General features: G+C 49.1%; 1 protein-coding gene across 1 annotated transcript; it reads right to left on the minus strand.

Moving 5' to 3' along the window:
• Nucleotides 1-4050: 4050 nt before the first annotated feature.
• NFATC2IP (nuclear factor of activated T cells 2 interacting protein) lies at nt 4051-18707 on the minus strand. Its single transcript, XM_023192946.1, has 8 exons — nt 18249-18707; nt 17459-17531; nt 15008-15125; nt 13626-13706; nt 13347-13533; nt 10747-10891; nt 10508-10617; nt 4051-5781 (listed from the first exon to the last, which is right to left on the minus strand). The coding sequence occupies exons 1-8, from the start codon at nt 18633-18635 to the stop codon at nt 5623-5625; spliced, it is 1260 nt and encodes a 419-aa protein (XP_023048714.1). The 5' UTR covers nt 18636-18707; the 3' UTR covers nt 4051-5622.
• Nucleotides 18708-19053: the final 346 nt, after the last annotated feature.

A 19053-nucleotide genomic window follows, 5' to 3' on the forward strand; every position in this document is an offset into this window, starting at 1 on the left:
AGAAAAAAGGCAAAATGGTATCTTGCTACTTCAAGTGTGATCAGCTGCATCACATCACTTGGGACCTTGCTGGAAATCAGCATCTCACGCCCCATCCCAGCTGCTGATCCAGCATCTGCACACTAACAAAGTCCCCAGACAACCTGTGTGCACACTGATGAGAGAGAGTCTCTGGTCTCCTTGAGAATTTTGAGCCATACATCAGACCCACCTGCATCTACACCGGGCTGTGCAATGGGAGGCCCTGTGGTCTGGAGCAGGTTCATTCATCTTTCTAAGCTTCTGTTTTTCTTTTCTTTGCTTTTCTTTTTTGAGACAGAGTCTCACTCTGTCGCCCAGGCTGGAGTGCAGTGGCACAATCTTAGCTCACTGCAACCTCCGCCTCCCAGGTTCAAGCGATTATCCTGCCTTAGCCTCCCGAGTAGCTGGGATTACAGGCGTGCCTCACAACATCTGGTTATTTTTATTTTTATTTTTTCGTAGAGATAGGGGTTCACCATGTTGGCCAGGGTGGTCTTGAACTTCTGACCTCAAATGATCCATCCGCTTCAGCCTCCCAAAGTGCTGGGATTACAGGCATGAGCCACTGTGCCCAGCCCTAAGCTTCTGTTTTTCTTCTGTAAAATGGGAATAAGAACACCTACCTCACAGGATTGCTCCGAGGATGAATGAGGTTATAAAAAGAGCCAAGGTTGGTATGTGGCACTGAGTAAAGGCGCATTAAAGGTTCAAGGGTCTCTAATCAGGAGAGTTTGAGGAAGCTCATCCAGAGCCAGGTGCAGTGGTTCACGCCTATAATCCCAGCCCTTTGGGAGGCCAAGGCAGGAAAATTGATTGAGGCCAGGAGTTCCAGACCAGCTTGGGAAATCCAGGGAGATTCCACCTCTACACAAAAATTTAACAACTAGCAGGTGTGATGTCATGCACCTGTAGTCCCAGCTACTCAGGAGACTGAGGTGGGAGGATTGCTTGAGTCCACAAGATCGAGGCTGCAGTGAGCTATGATAGCACCACTACACTCCAGCCTAGGTGAGAGAGAAGACCCTATCTCAAGAAAACAAAACAAGGCTGGGAACGATGGCTCACACCTATAATCCCAGCACTTTGGGAGGCAGAGGCAGACTGCTTGAGCTCAGCAGTTCAAGATCAGCCTGGGCAACATAGTGAGATCCCCCCTCTACAAAAGATACAAAAAAATTAGGTGGGCATGTTGGCATGCACCTGTGGTCCCAGCTAATCAGGAGGCTGAGGTGGCAGGATCACTTGAGTCCGGGCAGCAGAGGTTGCAGTGAGCCAAGATCACACCACTGCACTCCAGCCTGGTGACAGAACAAGACCCTATTAAAAAAAAAAGAAAAGAAAAAGAAAGAAGGAAACATCACCCTACATATTCTTTTAGACACGTAAAAGGATGAACACTCTCATCATAAAATATAAAGAAATGCAGTCTTTTACAATGAATAAGTACTCTTTCCCATATCCTTCCCAGATTAAGTCAGGGGAAGGTATGAGGAAACTGGAGCCTTCCAGCACTTGCTAGGGTACATGTAAAAAGGTACATGCACTTTGGTTAGCAATCTGACAGTATTCAAGAATTAGTGACCAGTGATTCCACTCTCAGATGGAAGCCCCCGAGAAAAATCCAACACAGGTACACCAAAGGGAACACTACATTGCTTGCAATAGCGACATGCTGGAATTAGAACTAGGTTTGGTTATAAGTGATAGAAACCCTAAAATAAGTGATTTAAAGCGAGGCAGCAGTCCCTCTTTCATGTGAAAGCCCAGAGGTCAGCACTGCCAGGCCAATGAGGTGCCACATGGATGCTGTGATCCAGGCGCCTTCTCTCACCATCCTGGCCCATGTGGCTTCTGTTCCAGAGGTCACCTAAAGTCAGCAGGGCTGCTCCACTTCCGGTGGGCAGGCAGGAGGCAAGCAAAGGAGAGGGGACAAGCTGCCCACTATGCACACTTCTGGGAAGTGATACTCCATTCCACTTATACCCCAGGAGTCTGTATGGGCACTTGGCTACATCTAGCTACAATGGAGGCCAGGAAGTACTGTCTTAATTTTTTTTTTTTTTTTGAGACAGGATCTTGATTGTTGCGCAGGCTGGAGTGGGTTGGCACAACCGTAGCTCATTGCAACCTCAACCTCCTGGGTTCAAGCGATCCTCCCACCTCAGCCTCCCAGGGTGCTAGGTAGGATTCCAGGTGTGCGCCCCCACGCCCGGCCAGTTTTTATTCTGAGTGTCTCTGTGCCTCACTAAAAACCATGGGTTCTAGTACCGCAGAAGGAGGAAGAATGGATGTGAAGGACTAACAGTTTCTGTCACAAGGGTCTTAGTGGGGGGTCACATGAGGGCCACAAAGACACAAATCCTCCAGTATACACAAGTTGAACATATTGCCATTTATTCTGTTGAGGTTAAATGTATAATTTTAACATATTCAAACTTATTAATGGACATTTAAAAAGCTGAAAAAGTGGAGAGCTGTACCATGTTGTGGATTCTTTTAATGTCATAAAATTCAAAGGAATGCCACATTCCAACAAAACATTTTAAGAAGTTGACATACTTTTGTTAAAATCATGCAAATGTCAGAGAAAGGTTAATGGCTTTTTTTTTTAGTAGACATTACTGAGAAAAATGGCTTATTGTATGTATCACAAAAAGTGAAACTTGGATCTCATATACAAAGGTATATTTCACTGGATTATTTATTTATTTATTTTTTTTTTTCAGACAGCGTTTCACTCTTGTCGCCCAGGCTGGAGTGCAATGGCGCGATCTCGACTCACTGCAACCTCTGCCTCCTGGGTTCAAGCAATTCTCCTGCCTCAGCCTCCCGACGTAGCTGGGATTACAGGCGTGCACCACCACACCTAGGTTTGTTTGTTTTTTGTATTTTCAGTAGAGACAAGGTGTCACCATGTTGGCCAGGCTGGTCTTGAACTCCCGACCTCTGGTGATACACCACTTCAGCCTCCCAAAGTGCTGGGATTAAAGGCATAAGAAACTATGCCCAGCTGATTTCTTTTTCTTTTTTTAAGAGACAAGGTCTCACTGTGTTGCCCAGGCTGGTCTCAAACTTCTGGGCTAAAGCAATCCTCCGACCTTGGCCTCCTGAGTACAAAAGTGCATCTCAAATAGTTTTAAAATGATGTTCAATATTTAGCAACCAGTACAGCCCAGCATTAACCAATCAGAAGAAGTGTCTGACTGTTGAGAACAGATGCAGCCAAGGTGCCACCCCTGTGTGTACCAGCTGGACTTCAGCACTGTGTAGTGTTCTCAATATGAAAGGAAAAGCTAAACAGCTAACAGGAGAAAATGTAAAATATCTTAACAACTCTATCAAATAAGCAATCAAAAACCAACCAACTGCAGAACAAGATAGTTCATAATACTGTCTACACTAAAATTAAAATTTTCTTTTTTTTTTTTTTTTTGAGATACAGTCTCTGTCACTCAGGCTGAAGTGCAGTGGCGCTGTCTTGGCTCATTGCAACCTCCACCTCCCAGGTTCAAGTGATTCTCCTGCCTCTGCCTCCCGAGTAGCTGGGATTACAAGCATGCACCACCACGCCCAGCTAAGTTTTGTATTTTTAGTAGAGATGGGATTTCACCAACTTGGTCAGGGTGGTCTTGAACTCCTGGCCCCAAGTCCACCCACCCCGGCCACCAAAAGTGCTGGGATTACAGACGTGAGCCATCATGCCTAGTAAGAATTTCTGTTCAGTGAAGATACCCCTAGATACAAAGAAAATTTCAGTTTTTTCCCCTTCAAATTTTTTTTTTTTTTTTTTTTTTTTTTTTTTGAGACAGAGCCTTGCTCTGTCGCCAGGCTGAAGTGCAGTGGTAGAACCTTGGGTCACTGCAATCTCCACCTCCCGGATTTAAGTGATTCCCCTGCCTCAGCCTCCAGAGTAGCTGGGACTACAGGTGTGCGCCACCATGACCAGCTAATTTTGTTGGCCAGGATGGTCTCAATCTCCTGACCTCGTGATCCACCCACCTCAGCCTCCCAAAGCCCCCTTTTTAATTGTTTTTTGTAGAGACAAGGTCTCGCTATGTTGCCCAGGCTGGTCTCAAACTCCTGGGCTGAAGCGATCTTTCTGCCTCAGCCTCCCGAAGTGTTGGGATTACTGGTGAACCTCCATACCCAGCCCAAATGTACATTCTTGGAATTATTTGCAATTGCCCAGGAATGTACAAGCAACTCCTGAGAATAAACCAAAAAAGATAAGAAACTCCATAAGAAAATGGGCAATGCACAGGCAAGGAAACCAGAAAGGCTAAATGAAAAAATTCCCCAAATGAATGCTGATCAGATCAATGTATATTAAAGCACAGCACCACTATCTACCTATCAGACTGGCAAAAATTAGGTAGTCTGGCAATACAAGTGCTGGCAAGGAAAAGGAGAAAAGGGTGGCCTCAAGTAGGGGGGTCAGTCACCATTCTAAAGAAAATCTGGAAACCATAGAGAAACTGACCTCTGTGACCTATAAGCCCACCCTGGGTACATATGCCACACAAGCACAGAAGGGAACACACGAAAGGATGTTTATCGTGGCCTGTATCCGGTGCCGAGGGGTCAGAGGCACCCAGGTGTCCCCCACTTGAGGTAATGTGTGTAAGTGGCAATTGACATTGTGGAGTGCCACGTGGCAGGTCAAAGCAATACTGCATTTCTAGAAGAGGTAATGGGGCTAGATCTTAGCACACATTGAGTGAAAACGGCATAAGACGTATTGCACAATAGTACTATGTACAGTAAAAGCATATGTTCACACATGAAACGTGGTATTTTACAAATACATTCATATTCAAAGACATATGGGTGCTTATGGGAGAGGATGGTGTAAAGAAAGGGAAAAAAGCCATAAAACCAGAGAATCTTTGCATGGGATTGTATTCCTGAGATCCCAAACCAAAGGGATGAATGTGCTGTTATGCCTTAAATGTGTGCACCAGGAAATGTAAACTAGAAAGGGTGGATCTGAAGGGTCCTCGGGTGAGGAAGACCCCCAGGGCTGAGAATCCACCACCTTCATCCTTCAAAAGAGTACCCCAGTTGTCTGCTTACGCTTCAGCCAGCAGGTGTGAGCTTGGTCATTTCCTGCAAACCAGGCAACCACACCAGTGTATAAGCCTCAAGTAAATGTCACTCCCAAGCCCCAAATGGGACTAAGGCCTCTGCTAGGCTAGGCATGGTGTAAATCCCAGGCCTGGAAGCTCCCACCCAACTCTCATTTGTTTCAGTTCACTTTCAATATGTGCATAGTTTCATAGAGCAGACATTTCCATGAGGAAAAGAGGATGATGGTGAAAGGGGAGGGGTGAGAGGACATCTCCATGTCACAGAGGCTACAAAACTCAGCATGACTTGTGGACGGAGCCACAGGCCACCCAGGGCAACAACACCCACACAACTCACCAAGTGGTTAACGGCTCTAAACCAGGGTCAACAGGAGGGGACAAAGGTCACTCCTTGATTTTGCTGCAGCTTTTAAAGATAAGTTCTACCTCAGCTTCTACTAGCCCTTATGGGGCAAAAAAATGGGGAGTCATTCTCCCCAAGTCCAGGCTGGGCCATTAAACAGGGAGTGGGGTGTCAGCCCCAGACCTCAATGAGGTCCCCAGATTCCATGCCCAGGTCAGCTGGCAGCTCCCTGCCTGAAAGCTTTGTCCCATCAAAGAAGAAGGAGAGCTTCCGTCCCGACAGTCCCATGGCCTCCTCATAGTGGGACATGAGGGTCTTTAGAGGGGAATCCTGGATGGAAAGAAATGAAAATGGACATCAGAACATGAAAGGGGGTGGGGATCCTGTAGGGACAGACAGGGAACTTGGGACAGGCAGGACAGGGGAAGGGGCAGAAACAATAAAGTCAGGACCCCGTGCAGGAAAAGGAGAGAGGACAAAGAAGCCAGCCCAGCCCGGCTCCTCTCTGGGAGCTGGGACAAATCCTGTCATCCCTCTGGGCTCCAAGTTGCTCAGGCAGAGGGCGGGGGCCACGAGCCCAAGGCTTAGGGGTGCAGGCTTTGAGTCAGACAAGTCCTCCCAGCCTCGGCCTCCTCCCCTATGAAACGGAAGTGTGTACCAATGACTAAGAGAGCCCAGATTCTAGAGTAAGGATGAGCCAAGCTGGAGTCCAGGCTCTCATACCTATTAGATGTGTGACCTTAAAAAAATGTTACAGGTTGTGTCCCCCAGAGAAGACACCTTGTGGTCTTAACCCCTGGTAAGTGTGAATGTGATCTGATTTGGAGATGGGGCCTTTGCAGACGCAATCAAGTTGAGATTGTACTGGATTAGAATGAGTGCTAATGCCGTGGGACTGGTAGACAGCTCACTGCAACCTCTGCCTCCTGGGTTCAAGCAATTCTCCCGCCTCAGCCTCCTGAGTAGCTGTGACTACAGGCACAGGCCACCACACCCAGCTGTTTTTGTATTTTTGGTAGAGACAGAGTTTCTCTATGTTGCCCAGGCTGGTCTCAAACTTCCTGAGTTCAGATGATCTACCCACTTTGGCCTCCCACAGTGCTGGGATGACAGGCGTGAGCCCCTGCGCCCAGCCTGGGACTGGTATGCTCACGAAACAGACACAGAAACAGACATGAGGGGAGAGCACGCATGATGACAGAGCAAGAACACCAAGGACTGCGGGCCGCCAGCAGGAGCCAGGAGGAGACAGGGCAGGATCCACAGAGAGACCCCGAGGGACTGTGTGATGTTGTCAAATATATATTTGGTCTTTGTATGTTTCCTGGTATAAAATTCCTCAAATCTCTGGGAAAGAGTTAAGTATCTTTTTGCATGCTAATTAGTTGACTGGTGGCTGGCAGCCCCCAGAGAGCTTCAGGAATGGTGATGGTCACTAGAAAGACCAAGGTAGGATAAGAGAGTTGGGACTTTTCCCCACCCAACAACCTCCAAGGAGGGAGAGAGTGAAGGTTGAGCTACCACCAATAATCCATGGTTTAATCAGTCATGCCTATATAACAAAGCTTCCATAAAAATCCAGAGGACAGGGTTTGGAGAACTTCCCAATAGTTGAACATGTGGTGATTCCTGGAGAATGATGCCCAGGGAGGATATGGAAGCTCTGCACCCTTTTCCCATGCTGTGCCCTACACATCTCTTCATCTGTATCCTTTGTTAACATCCGTTATAATAAACCAGTAAATGCAAGTGTCTCCCTGAGTTCTGTAAGCTGCTCTAGCAAATTAAACCCAAGGAGAGGACCAAGTACAGTGGCTCATGCCTGTAATCCCAACACTTTGGGAGGCCGAGGTGGGAGGATCAGTTGAGCCCAGAAGTTTTTTTTTATTCTTTTTTTTTCTTTCTTTCTTTCTTTGAGACGGAGTCTCACTTTGTCGTCCAGGCTGGAGTGCAGTGGCTCTATTTCGGCTCACTGCAAGCTCCGCTTCCTGGGTTCACGCCACCCTCCTGCCTCAGCCTCCCGAGTAGCTGGGACTACAGGCGCCTGCCATCACACCTGGCTAATTTTTTGTATTTTTAGTAGAGAACGGGTTTCACCATGTTAGCCAGGATGGTCTCGATTTCCTGACCTCATGATCCACCCGACTCAGCCTCCCAAAATGCTGGGATTACACGCGTGACCCACCATGCTGGGCCGAGCCCAGGAGTTTGAGTCTAGCCTGGGCAACATAGTGAGACCCCAGCTACACAAAAAAAATTAAAAAATTAACCAAGGGTAGTGGCACACACCTGTAGTCCCAGCTACTCAGGAGGCTGAGGTGGAAGGATCACTTGAGCCCAGGAGTTTGAGGCTGTGGTAAGCCAAGATCACACCACTGTACTCCAGCCCAGGCAACAGAGCAAGACCCTGGCTCTCTCTTTTTTGTTGTTGTTGAGACAAAGTCTAGTTTTGTCGCCCAGGCTGGAGTGCAGTGGCTTGATCTTGGCGCACTGCAACCCAGTCTGCCTCCCGGGTTCAAGGGATTCTTCTGCCTCAGTCTCCTGAGTAGCTGGGACTACAGGTGCACACATACCTTTAAAAAAAAAAAAAAAAAAAAAGAAAGAAAAAAATCCTGAGTTTTTTTCCCCCATATCTTCAGAGACCCTGGCTCAGCTAACACTTTGATTTCAAACTTCTACCCTCCAGAACAATGAGAGAATAAATTTATGTTGTTTTAAGCCACCCAATTTGTGGTACTTTGTTACAACAGCCAAAATACAAAAGTGGGGTGCTGCTGGAATAAATAGTTAAATGTAACAGTGGATTTGGAATTGGATCAAGGCTGGAATAATTTTTTTTTTTTTTTTTTTTTTTTTTTTGAGCTACCGTCTTGCTCTGTCTCCTAGGCTGGAGTGCAGTGGCCCAGTCTCGGCTCACTGCAGCCTCAATCTCCTAGGCACAAGCGATCCTCACACCTCAGCCTCCTGTGTAGCTGGAACTATAGGTGTGTGCCAGCATGCTGGGCTAATTTTTGTATTTTTTGTAGAGGCAGGGTTTCACTATGTTGCCTGGGCTGGTCTTGAACTCCTGAGCTCAAGCAATCTGTCCATGTTGGCCTCTCAAAGTATTAGGATTACAGATGTGAAGCACCCGCCTGGCCGAAGCTGGAAGAATTCTGAGATGCATGTTAGAAAAAACCTAGACTGCCTTGAAGAAACTGCTGGTAGAAATATGGACATTAAAGGGAATGTCCCTGCAGACTCACAAAGAGGAGAGGTGCAGAGAAAGCCCCTATCATCTTAAGAGGATGCATATATTGTTATGAACAGAAGGCTGCTAGAAATATGAATATTAAAGGTGTTTCTGGTGAGGTGTCTGGAGGAAATGAGGAATATGTTATTGGTAACTGGAATAAAACTTTCCGATAAAGGTGGTGCAATCATGGCTCACTACAACCTCGATCTCCCAGGCTCAAGCAATCCTCCTGCCTCAGCCACCTGGGGAGCTAGGACTACAGGAGTTGGGATTACAGGTGTGAGCCACCACACCTGGCCCAATTTCTCCCTTTTAAAATGGGAATGTGTATCCTATGTCTGTCCCATCACTGTATTTTAGAAGTGAATAATTTATTTTCTAGATTTCATGGGTCCACAGAGAGAGAGGAATTTTGTCCCAGAATGGACCATACCAAGTCTCATCCAAAACTGATTTAATGATTTAGAAAATAAAATTAGGACTTCTTGAATTGATTATATTTAAATGAGATTTTGGGCTTAAGAGTTGATGCTGGGATGGGTTAAGACTTGCAGGGATACTGGAATGGGATGTATACATTTTGCAGATGGGAAGGCCATGAATTTGATGGGGGCTAGAGAACAGTGTGTTAAGGGTTGAACTGTATTCCCCTGAAAAGGTACTTTGCGGTCCTAACCCCAGTAAATAGGAATGTAACTTTATTTGAAAGTAGGGACTTTGCAGATATAATCAAGTTGAGATGAGTTTGTGTTTGGTTAGGGTGGGGCTAGCCCAACATGACCTATGTCTTTCCAAGAAGAGAGATGAACACAGAGACACATGGAGAACACCATGTGATCACAGAGGGAGAGACTGGAGTGACACAGCTGCAAGCCAAGAAACTCTGGCCACCAGAAGAAGCTAGAAACAGGTAAGGAAGGTTTCCACCCAGATTCTCAGATGGAACCAGGCCGTGCCAATACCTTCAATTCAGACTTCTAGCCTCCAGAAGTGTAAGGGAATAGGTTTCTATTGTTTTAAGCCACCCAGTTTGTGTATTTTGTGACAGTAGACTTAAGAAATGAATGCGGCAGGCCAGGCATGGTGGCTCACACCTGTAATCCCAACACTTTGCGGGGCCAAGGTGGGTGGAGCACTTGAGGTCAGGAGTTTGAGACCAGCCTGGCCAACATGGTGAAACCCCGTCTCTACTAAAAATACAAAAATTAGCCCAGCACGTGCATCTGTAATCCCAGCTACTCGGGAGGCTGAGGCAGGAGAATCACTTGAAACTCGGAAGGCGGAGGTTGCAGTGAGCCAAGATCGTGCCAGACTCCAGCCTGGGCGACAGACTGAGACTCTCAAAAAAAAAAAAAATGACTGTACCAAGTTGCTTATTCCACCTCTCTAGAACTCAGTCGTCTTATTGCCAACTGAGGATAACAGTGCTTTCCCACATCAGATTGTTTTGAAATTAAATTAAGATCCTGAACGTAAGGATATTATCCTCGGCACAGGGACTGGCACTTAGCCGTGTGGCCTTCATTGTTATTTTGATGGGTTGTACTGATTACCGTCCAAGGGTCCTTTCTGTTTTAATCAGAAGGAGTCAGGAGACCGAGGGGGCACCCAGACTAGGGCAGACGGCACCAGCAGTAGCGATGAGGGAAGCTGAACGATGGGTTTTCCCGCTACCTAGAATGTCTGGGAACCCAAGAACATGCAGGGCAGTGTCTCCTGCAAGTCAAGATTAGGGAAATCCATCCTCCATTAACTGACAAGAGAGACGAGAGGCAGCACAGGACAGGGTGAAGGGCGTGGAGAGCCATCTCTCCCACTCACTCGAGACAGTGAGACTTCCAGTGTCTGGTGTTTCTCCTTTCCCTGCACCCGGAGCTGGAGCTGTTGGGATGTCTCTGTGGCCTCTGGAGAACTTGCTAGTACCACACAGTCTGTGGGAGGCAAAATCAGGAAGCCAGGGCTAAATGGGGGCTTGGAAGCAGGTCCTGTGCTGAACCTCTCCCTGTATCCCCTTCCCCTGGCAAATGCCTCAAGGCCCCACCTCCCTGCCTTCCTCTCACCAATGATGTCAGCCACTCCGAGCTTTAGGGTCCTGGGAGTGGCAGTAGGTGATAGCTCTGTCTCTCCAAAAAGCAAAAGGATCCTGCTTGGGGACACCCCAAGGTGGGTGGCCATGTGGTCCACCACACTCTGCAGGGGCTCCGACTAGGGATGGGGACAACAAGCAAAAGAGGTCTCCCTGCCTTGAAATCCACACCCCACCAAACCACCCAAACACAAGCTCTGGCCTTAGCTACTTGCTAAGCTCCTCAGCTGTGAGTTTCATCATATTTACCTAGTAAGGTATAGAATAAAATCGTGTCAGCAAGGGGTACAGGCGAGTAACACAAAGAAATATAGCAGCCATGGGTTAGGACAAAGAAAGGGGTGATGGGGATTGTAGCAAACTGGAACTCACATGCCACCTAGACAGGCTGGCTGTTACACAGTTCCAGTTGATTGGCACTGCATGGGAACGTGGGCCAGTGTGACATCGTCCTATTTTTTTCTTTTTTTTTGAGAGTTTTGCTCTTGTTAACCAGGTTGGAGTGTAGTGGTGCAATCTCGGCTCACTGCAAGCTCTGCCTCCCGGGTTCAAGTGATTCTCCTGCCAGGCTGGTCTCGAACTCTTGAATTCAGGTGATCAACCTGCCTCGGCCTCCCAAAGTACAGGGATTACAGGTGTAAACCACCACACCTGGCCGCATCTTCCTATTTTTTAAGAGAAGCCAGAAATCCGGACCTTTTTTTTTTTTCCTTTCTTTGTATAATTTTAGTAGAGATTCACCATATTGGCCGGGCTGGTCTTGAACTCCTAATCTCAAGTGAGATCTGAGGCAGAGTCTCGCTCTTTCACCCAGGCTGGAGGGTAGTGGTGCAATCTTGGCTCACTGAAACCTCCTCCCCCTGGGTTCCAGTGATTCTCCTGCCTCAGCCTCCGAGTTGCTGAAATTACACGGACCCACCACCACGCCCAGCTAATTTTTGTATTTTTAGTAGAGATGGGGTTTCATCATGTTGGCCAGGCTGGTCTCAAACTCTTGACCTCAAGTGATCTGCCCGCCTTGGCCTCCCAAAAGTGCTGGGATTACAGGCGTGAGGCACCACACCCAGCCAGAAATCTGGACCTTTGTATGAAATCACCCATCACAAAGGTGACAACAAACTCGTATATTTTTAAAGCACTTGGTCAGGCATGGTGGCTCACACCTATAATCTCGGCATTTTGAGACGCCGAGGCGGGAGGCTTGCTTGGGGTCAGGAGTTCAAGATCAGCCTGAGCAACAAAGCAAGATCCCACCTCCATTTTTTTTTTTTTTTTTTTTAGAGACAGGGTCTTGCTGTGTCACCCAGGCTGCAGTGCAGTGGCACAATCACAGCTCACTGCAGCCTCCAACTCCTGGACTCAGAAGATTCTCCTGCATCAGCCTCCCAAGTTGCTGGGACTACAGGTCTGTACCACCACGCCTGGTTAATTTTTTTATTTTTAGTAGAGACAAGGTCTCACTATTTTGCCCAGGCTGGTCTTGAACTCCTGGCCTCTAAGTGATCCTCTCACCTTGGCCTTCCAAAGTGCTGGGATTACAGGAGTGAGCCACCATGCCTGGCCCCCATCTCTATGTTTAAAAAATAAAATAGGCTGGGCACAGTGGCTCATGCCTGTAATCCCAACACTTTGGGAGGCCGACGCAGGGGATCACTTGAGATCAGGAGTTCAGCCTGGCCAATATGGTGAAGCCCTGCCTCTACTGAAAATACAAAAATTAGTCGGGCATGGTGGCAGGCACCTGTTGTAGTCCCAGCTACTTGGGAGGCTGAGGTGGGAGAATCGCTTGAACCTGGGAGGCGAAGTTTTCAGTAAGCCAAGATCGTGCCACTGCACTCCAGCCTAGGCAACAGAGTGAGACTCTGTCTCAGAAAATAATAAAATAATAATGAATAAAATAAAATAAGTCTACAGGGCAAAGAAAGCAGACACACAGTTGGAAAAACCATGGGTTGCCAGTCTGCAACCTCTGCCTTAGTTGCTTGACTGATGCACGGTGCATCAGTAATGGTAACGTCTGTCATCATTCCTGATGTTGAAACAGGTTTATCCCTACAAAAGTATCAGGCTTTGCCAGGAAGCTGGGGGAGCTCAGGGTTACTGAGTGACATCTGCTGTGTCCAGGGCAGTGAGAGCAAGTCCAAGAGGGAAGCCCAGGTACCCAGGGAGGAAGGTAAGAGAGACTCCCAAAAAAAGCTTCTTAGAACTGACAGGATGCTTCACACTTGGAATCCCAGCACGTTGGAAGGTCAACGAGGGACAATTTTGGAACCAGCCTGGACACAGTGAGACCACTTTTTGAAGAAAAAAAAAAAGAGAGACACAGGATGCTTATGAGGAGCCTTGAAGAATGGGTAGAAAGTTTGCCAGAAAGAGAGGGGAGCACTGGGAAAATGCAGACAGAGGAAACAGAAAGTGTGAAGGCAGGACAGACTGAAAAGAATGATGGGCAGCTCCAGAGAGCAGGATGGGAAAAGGATGACAGTCCCTTCTGCCAGGACACCCCTGCTGGACACCACCATCTCTCCAGAAGCAGCTCCTTGGGTCTTTCTCCCATGGGCCTCAGGCACTCACCATTCTGAGGGGCAATCTGACCAGGTCAGCCCGGCAACGGATTTTGAGCGGGAAGAGTCGGGGGGTCTCTGGGAGGGTGGGCCCTTCCACAAAGACCACTTCGTCCTCTTGGCCCTGCTGCTCTTGGCCCTGAGGTGGCTTGGGGCTCAGGCAGGAACGGAGATCCTGGAGGCGCTTGTTCACCTCACTGCAGTGCAGACAGGACTCTGGGTCAACTGGAGTCAGCCACCCTCCCGGAGTGCCCTCTTCCATCCCAGCCAGAGCCCCTGTACTTGGCACCTTAATTTCTTGAGTGCCCGAGTGTGCTTTCTGCTTTTGGTCCTTGGTGAAGGTGGGGACAGAGGAGAGTTGTCCAGATCCCTGTAGAAGCAAGAGACGGTAGGACGGAGGCAATGGAGGGAGTCTGGCCCCACAAATCCCTAAAAACCAGATTCTTGGACAATCAAGAGGAAGCACAGTCAGACACAATGGATCACGCCTGTAATCCCAGCACTTTGGGAGGCTGAGCCAGGAGAATCACTCGAGCCCAGGAGTCCAAGACCAGGCTAGGCAAGATGGGGAGACCCTATTTCTACATAATTAGCCAGGCATAGTGGAACACAGCTGTAGTCCCAGCTACTCAGGAGGCTGAGGTGGGAGGGTCACTTGAACCCAGGAATTTGAGGCTGCAGTAAGCTATGATCACACCACTGCACTCCAGCCTGGGCAATGGAGTGAGGCTCTATCTCTAAAAATGTAAAAATACATTTAAAAAATAAAGAGGGAGCAGCTTCCAATAACCCCCATTTCACTGGAAGGCAGGGGTAGGGGAGAGGGAAAGCCTGAGGCATCATTTTTATATTTACATGACCTGAATATTAGGGAAGAAAATGCCTCACTTTTGAGATTGTCACTTCCCAGGAAAATGTCCAATAATATCTGACAGACGGCAAGTACTTACCATATGTCCAGTGTTGCCCAGGCTGGTCTTGAACTCCTGGGCTCAAGTGATTCACTCCCCTTGGCCTCCCAAAGTGCTGGGATTACAGGCAAGAGCCATTGTGCCCAGTCAAGTGTTAACTCTTGATTGACTTAGCAATTCATTGACACAAGTGCCACTATTATTCCCAGGTTTGGGGGGGGGGGGGGTTTGTCTGTCTGTTTATTTCCTTTTTAGAGACAGGGTCTCACTCTGTCACCCAGGCTGGAGTATAGTGGCACGATCATGGCTCACTGCAGCCTTCGACTCCTGGGATCAAGTGATCTTCCCACCTCAGCCTCCTGAGCAGCTGGGTTTACAGGAGTATGCCACCATGCTAGGCTAATTTTTATTTTACTTTTTATAGAGACAGGGTCTCTCTCTGTTTCCCAGGCTGTAAAACGGGGTTTTACAGATGAAGAAAGAGAAGCATGGAGAGAACAGAAGCCGGATTGGAACCACACCTTAAGCTCGCATTACTAGGGTCTCAGAATCCACTCCCAAGGGTGGTCCTGAAGGGTTCACTGTCACCTCCCAGGGTAAGCCACCTCTTTTCCCAAGCACTTCATTCCCCACATGAACCTCAACAGTCCTATCCCTTCTTCTTACCCTTTCAAGAGCCACCCAAGGGTCCTACCTGCCTCCGCTTACCCCTCCAACTCATTTCTTGCTCCCAGGGCCCAAGGGCCCTGGCCTCACTCACAAAAACTCTGTCTTTTTCTTCTCTTCTTTATCCTTAGTCCTCAGCTTTGTCTTCCAGGGAGAGCCTGGTGATGGCGAGCACTCCTGGTAGAGACCACTCGAATCTGCCAGCTCCACCTCTGGGGGCAAAGGAAGAGAAGGTAGAAGGAGGTTATCTAAGGCAGGCCAGCGAAGGCCAAGAAGAAACAAGTCAGAGGCTTCAAGAAGATCCCAGGAAAGGAGGAGACCACGGAGCCCCTGGCACACACAGGGCCACACGATAATACTAGGAAAGGGGGCAGGGGATGAGACTGCTATTTAGTATAAAGATAGCTCATATTAACTTAAAATTAACTTAAATTTCTCATGAAAGGAAACCAGGTATTATTTTCTATAATACAGAAATTTCTATTTGCCCGCTGTCAATAAAAGATCATCACAAACCACGAAAACAAATACTGTGAAAATTAAAAAATGGTAAGAAACCCTAGATCAGTGGCTCTCAACCGGGGACAATTTTGCCTCTGAGGGGACACGTAGCAATGTCTAGAGACAATATTGGTTATCAAAATGTGGAGAGCGAGGGGGCTGAGGTATAATACTTCCCAGGGATGGAAGTCAGGATGCCGCTAAACTTTCTACAATGTACAGGATAGCTTCTAACACCAAAGAATTTTCCAGTCCAAAAAAATGCCAGTAATGCTGAAGGCGTGAAATCCTGTCCTAACTAAATATAGCAGCTGCGAGAGGCCTGTGATTCTACATTTCTTTTTTCTTTTTTTTTTTTTGAGACCAGGTCTTACTGTGTCACCCAGGTTGGAGTGCAGTGGCATGATCATGGCTCACTGCAGCCTCGACTTCCTGAGCTCAGGTGATTCTCCCACCTCAGCCTCCTGAGTATTTAGGACTACAAGTACACATCACCACGCCTGTTTTTTTATTTTTCTGTAAAAACAGGGTCTCATCATATTGCGCAGGCTGGTCTTGAACTCCTGGGCTTCAGCAATCCTCCCATCTCAGCCTCCCAAAGTGCTGGGATTACAGCACTTTGAGCCACTGCGCCCAGCTGATTCTGCATTTCTAGCAAGCTGGGCCCACGTTTTGAGTATCAGGGATAGGGGTACCTTTTGCATAGCACTTCTATGTCCTAGGTACTGTCCTAAAGCATACATCTAGCCAAGAGGCAGCTCTCCCTATATTCCCTTTCGTTAATTCTCACCCAAATCTGCACCAAAATGGAGTCTACTATTATCCCCACTTTCATAATGAGGAAATTGAAGCACTCAGAAATTAAGAAACTTGCCCAGGCCGGGCATGGTGGCTCACGCCTATAATCCCAGCACTTTGGGAGGCCAAGGTGGACAGATCACCTAAGGTCAGGAGTTCAAGACCAGCCTGGCCAACATGATGAAACCCCATCTCTACTAAAAATACAAAAATTAGCCAGACATGGTGGTGGGCACCTATAATCCCTGCTACTCAGGAGGCTGAGGCAGGAGAATGGCTTGACCCTGGGAGATGGAGGTTGCAGTGAGTTGAGATCGCGCCACTACACTCCAGCCTGGATGACAAAGTGAGACTGTCTCAAAAAAAAAAAAGAAAGAAAAAAGAAATTTGCCTAAGATCACACAGCTATTAAGAGATAGAGCTGAGGCTGGGCACGGTGGCTCATGCCTGTTATCGCAGCACTTTGGGAGGCCAAGATGGGTGGATCACCTGAGGTCAGGAGTTCAAGACCAGCCAGGCCAACATGGTGAAACCTCATCTCTACTAAAAAATACAAAAAATTAGCCAGGCGTGGTGGCGCGTGCCTGTAATCCCAGCTACTGGGAAGGCTTGGGCAGGAGAATTGCTTGAACCCAGGAAGCAGAGATCGCGCCATTGCACTCCAGCTTGGGCAACAAGAGCGAAACTCTGTCTCAAAAAAAAAAAAGAGAGAGCGAGAACTGAGATTCAAACCCAGGCCAGATGGCTCCTGTCTGCTTTTAATCACCCCACCATACTCCCTCATGGCACAAGAGTCTTGGTCCAAGGTCTCCATTTGCCCACTGGATTATTTCTTTCTTAGACTTGATTCCTATTCCCTGCCCTTGAGTTTGCAAAAAATGCATCACTGGGGGAGGACAAAGACAGAGCGTCCCTGATAAGATTCAGAGAACACCCTGCTGGCCCCAGTGTTCCCAAGGAACTTGCTGTAGATGTAACAAGGTGTCACAGATTCTCAACACCTCACCGCCTCCTGCCCTGCCCAGGACTACGGAATCAGCACCTCTTTAGGTGGCACCAGAAATGTATACATTAATACGTTCTATGCTTGTTAACAATCCAGCTCCTGTGGCTGGGATGCAGGACTCCCCTCTCCCACACCCTTCCCTTGAGCCTCAGGAGACAACTGACTGCAGAAATATAAACCACAGGAAGTCTCCTAAGAGAAGCCAACGCTGCATGCCTCTCCCTGGACGCCCTCCCTTACCTTCCTCATCCCCTGGAGGGTAGAGTTTCAGGAGGGATAGGTCATCTGGGATAAGGCAAAGGCTACTTTTAACCTGCAAAGACAAGGAGGGAGAGGGATCAGGCCCAAGTCCTCCCCCTACAGAAGGAAAAAACTGGGGGTGATTCTTCCCTGACACCCAGCTCCCAAATCCTCCCTAAGATCGTGGACACCTTGGCCCTCTCCTGGCAACCTAGGAATCCAGCTTCCCCAGGATTCAGAATGGAAGTACCCTTCACCCTTTCCTCCATCTGCCTAAGACACTCTGAAGATGTGTGCTTCCTTGTCCTTTTTAACTAGGTTACTAGTCGCCCCTCTACCCCAGACTCTTAGGGATTCTCAGCCCCCTAGCTCACACGACCATCTGGGGACCCCGGCCTCCTGGAGCTGCCCAGTCCTCTCTGAACCCGCATGGACTCCAACCCCCAATACCCCAGCTCCCTGGCTTCATTTGCCACGGGCCCCAACCTCGAAATCCAACGGCCCCAGGTCCTCCCAGTCCCTCTCCAAACCCTCAAGAACCCCAGTTCTTCAGCCTCCTTGTGCCCCCAAGACTCTAGCTCCTAGAAATCCTAAACTTCCAACGCATCCCACCCTCCTTCACCACCCCGGTCTGCAGAAAGTCCCGGAGCCCTGCCTCTCCCGGCCTCCAACACCCTAGCCCCCCAGGACCAGCCCCAGAACCCCAGCCTCAACACCCCTACAGCCCTACCCCCGCCGGAGGCCAAGCCCCTGGCCCTTCCGCCTGTCCCCTCCCCGGGACCGGACGCACCTTCCCCGAGTACACCGGAACCAGCGGAGCCTCCCCCGGATCCAGCACCAGCCGCCGCCGCCGCCTGACCGGCTCCCGCGGGGGTCCTGCGGGCCGCGCGTCCGCCCCTTCGCTGTCACTGTCGCTGTCATCCCGGGACGCGACCGGTCCCGGGGGCTCCGAGGGTGCAACCTCAACCTCGGCGGCGGCACAGCGAGCGCTGGCGACCTCCACAATTTCCTCATCGCTGTCGCTGACCAAGTCCACAGACACGACGTCCAGAGTGCTCCGGGATGGAGACCGCTGGGCCCGAGGACGCCGGCCCCGACCGCCCCAGCCGCCCCGACCCCCTCGGCCCCTACCGCTACCTCGGGACAAGCGGCCGCGCTTCCCCACAGGCTCCGCCATAACACACGTTCCTCCACAACACACACGCCCGCCTCCTCTCACCTCGCCCTGCCCCCTTCAGCGACTTTCGCCTTGCATTGGACAAACAGCCTGCTCGTCAGCACCTCTTCACGCCCACACGCGCGGGATCCGCCTTCCCGCCTTTTCATTGGTCTCTGTACCCGCTCATCATGCTCCCACCTCTGAAACCAAGGCGCCAAAGATTCCAATCACCTCGGGGCAATCACCATAGGTTTCGATTCAGTCGGCCTCACCCATTGGCTGGGCCTCCTCTCAACAGCCTAGCCTCTCCCGGACCCGCCCATCCAAGACACCCATCTTCCGGCTTGGTTAGGGGCAGGGCATCCTGGGAAATGTAGGCCTCGAGTGGTAAAGTTTCCGGGAGGAAGAAGACGGGCCTGGAATTCCTTGTAGAAAC

The sequence above is a fragment of the Piliocolobus tephrosceles genome, chromosome 17 (genome assembly GCF_002776525.5).
Source record: "Piliocolobus tephrosceles isolate RC106 chromosome 17, ASM277652v3, whole genome shotgun sequence".
Taxonomy (NCBI): domain Eukaryota; kingdom Metazoa; phylum Chordata; class Mammalia; order Primates; family Cercopithecidae; genus Piliocolobus; species Piliocolobus tephrosceles.

Bases quoted from the DNA above. Each gene is read 5' to 3' on its own strand.
- NFATC2IP (XM_023192946.1), bottom strand. From the start codon at position 18,635: ATGGCGGAGCCTGTGGGGAAGCGCGGCCGCTTGTCCCGAGGTAGCGGT. The intron at 13,534-13,625 runs GTGCCAAGTACA...TCTGCACTGCAG, and splicing joins CGGGCACTCAAGAAATTAAG to TGAGGTGAACAAGCGCCTCC. The intron at 10,892-13,346 runs GTGAGTGCCTGA...CCCCATCCCTAG, and splicing joins TCAGATTGCCCCTCAGAATG to TCGGAGCCCCTGCAGAGTGT.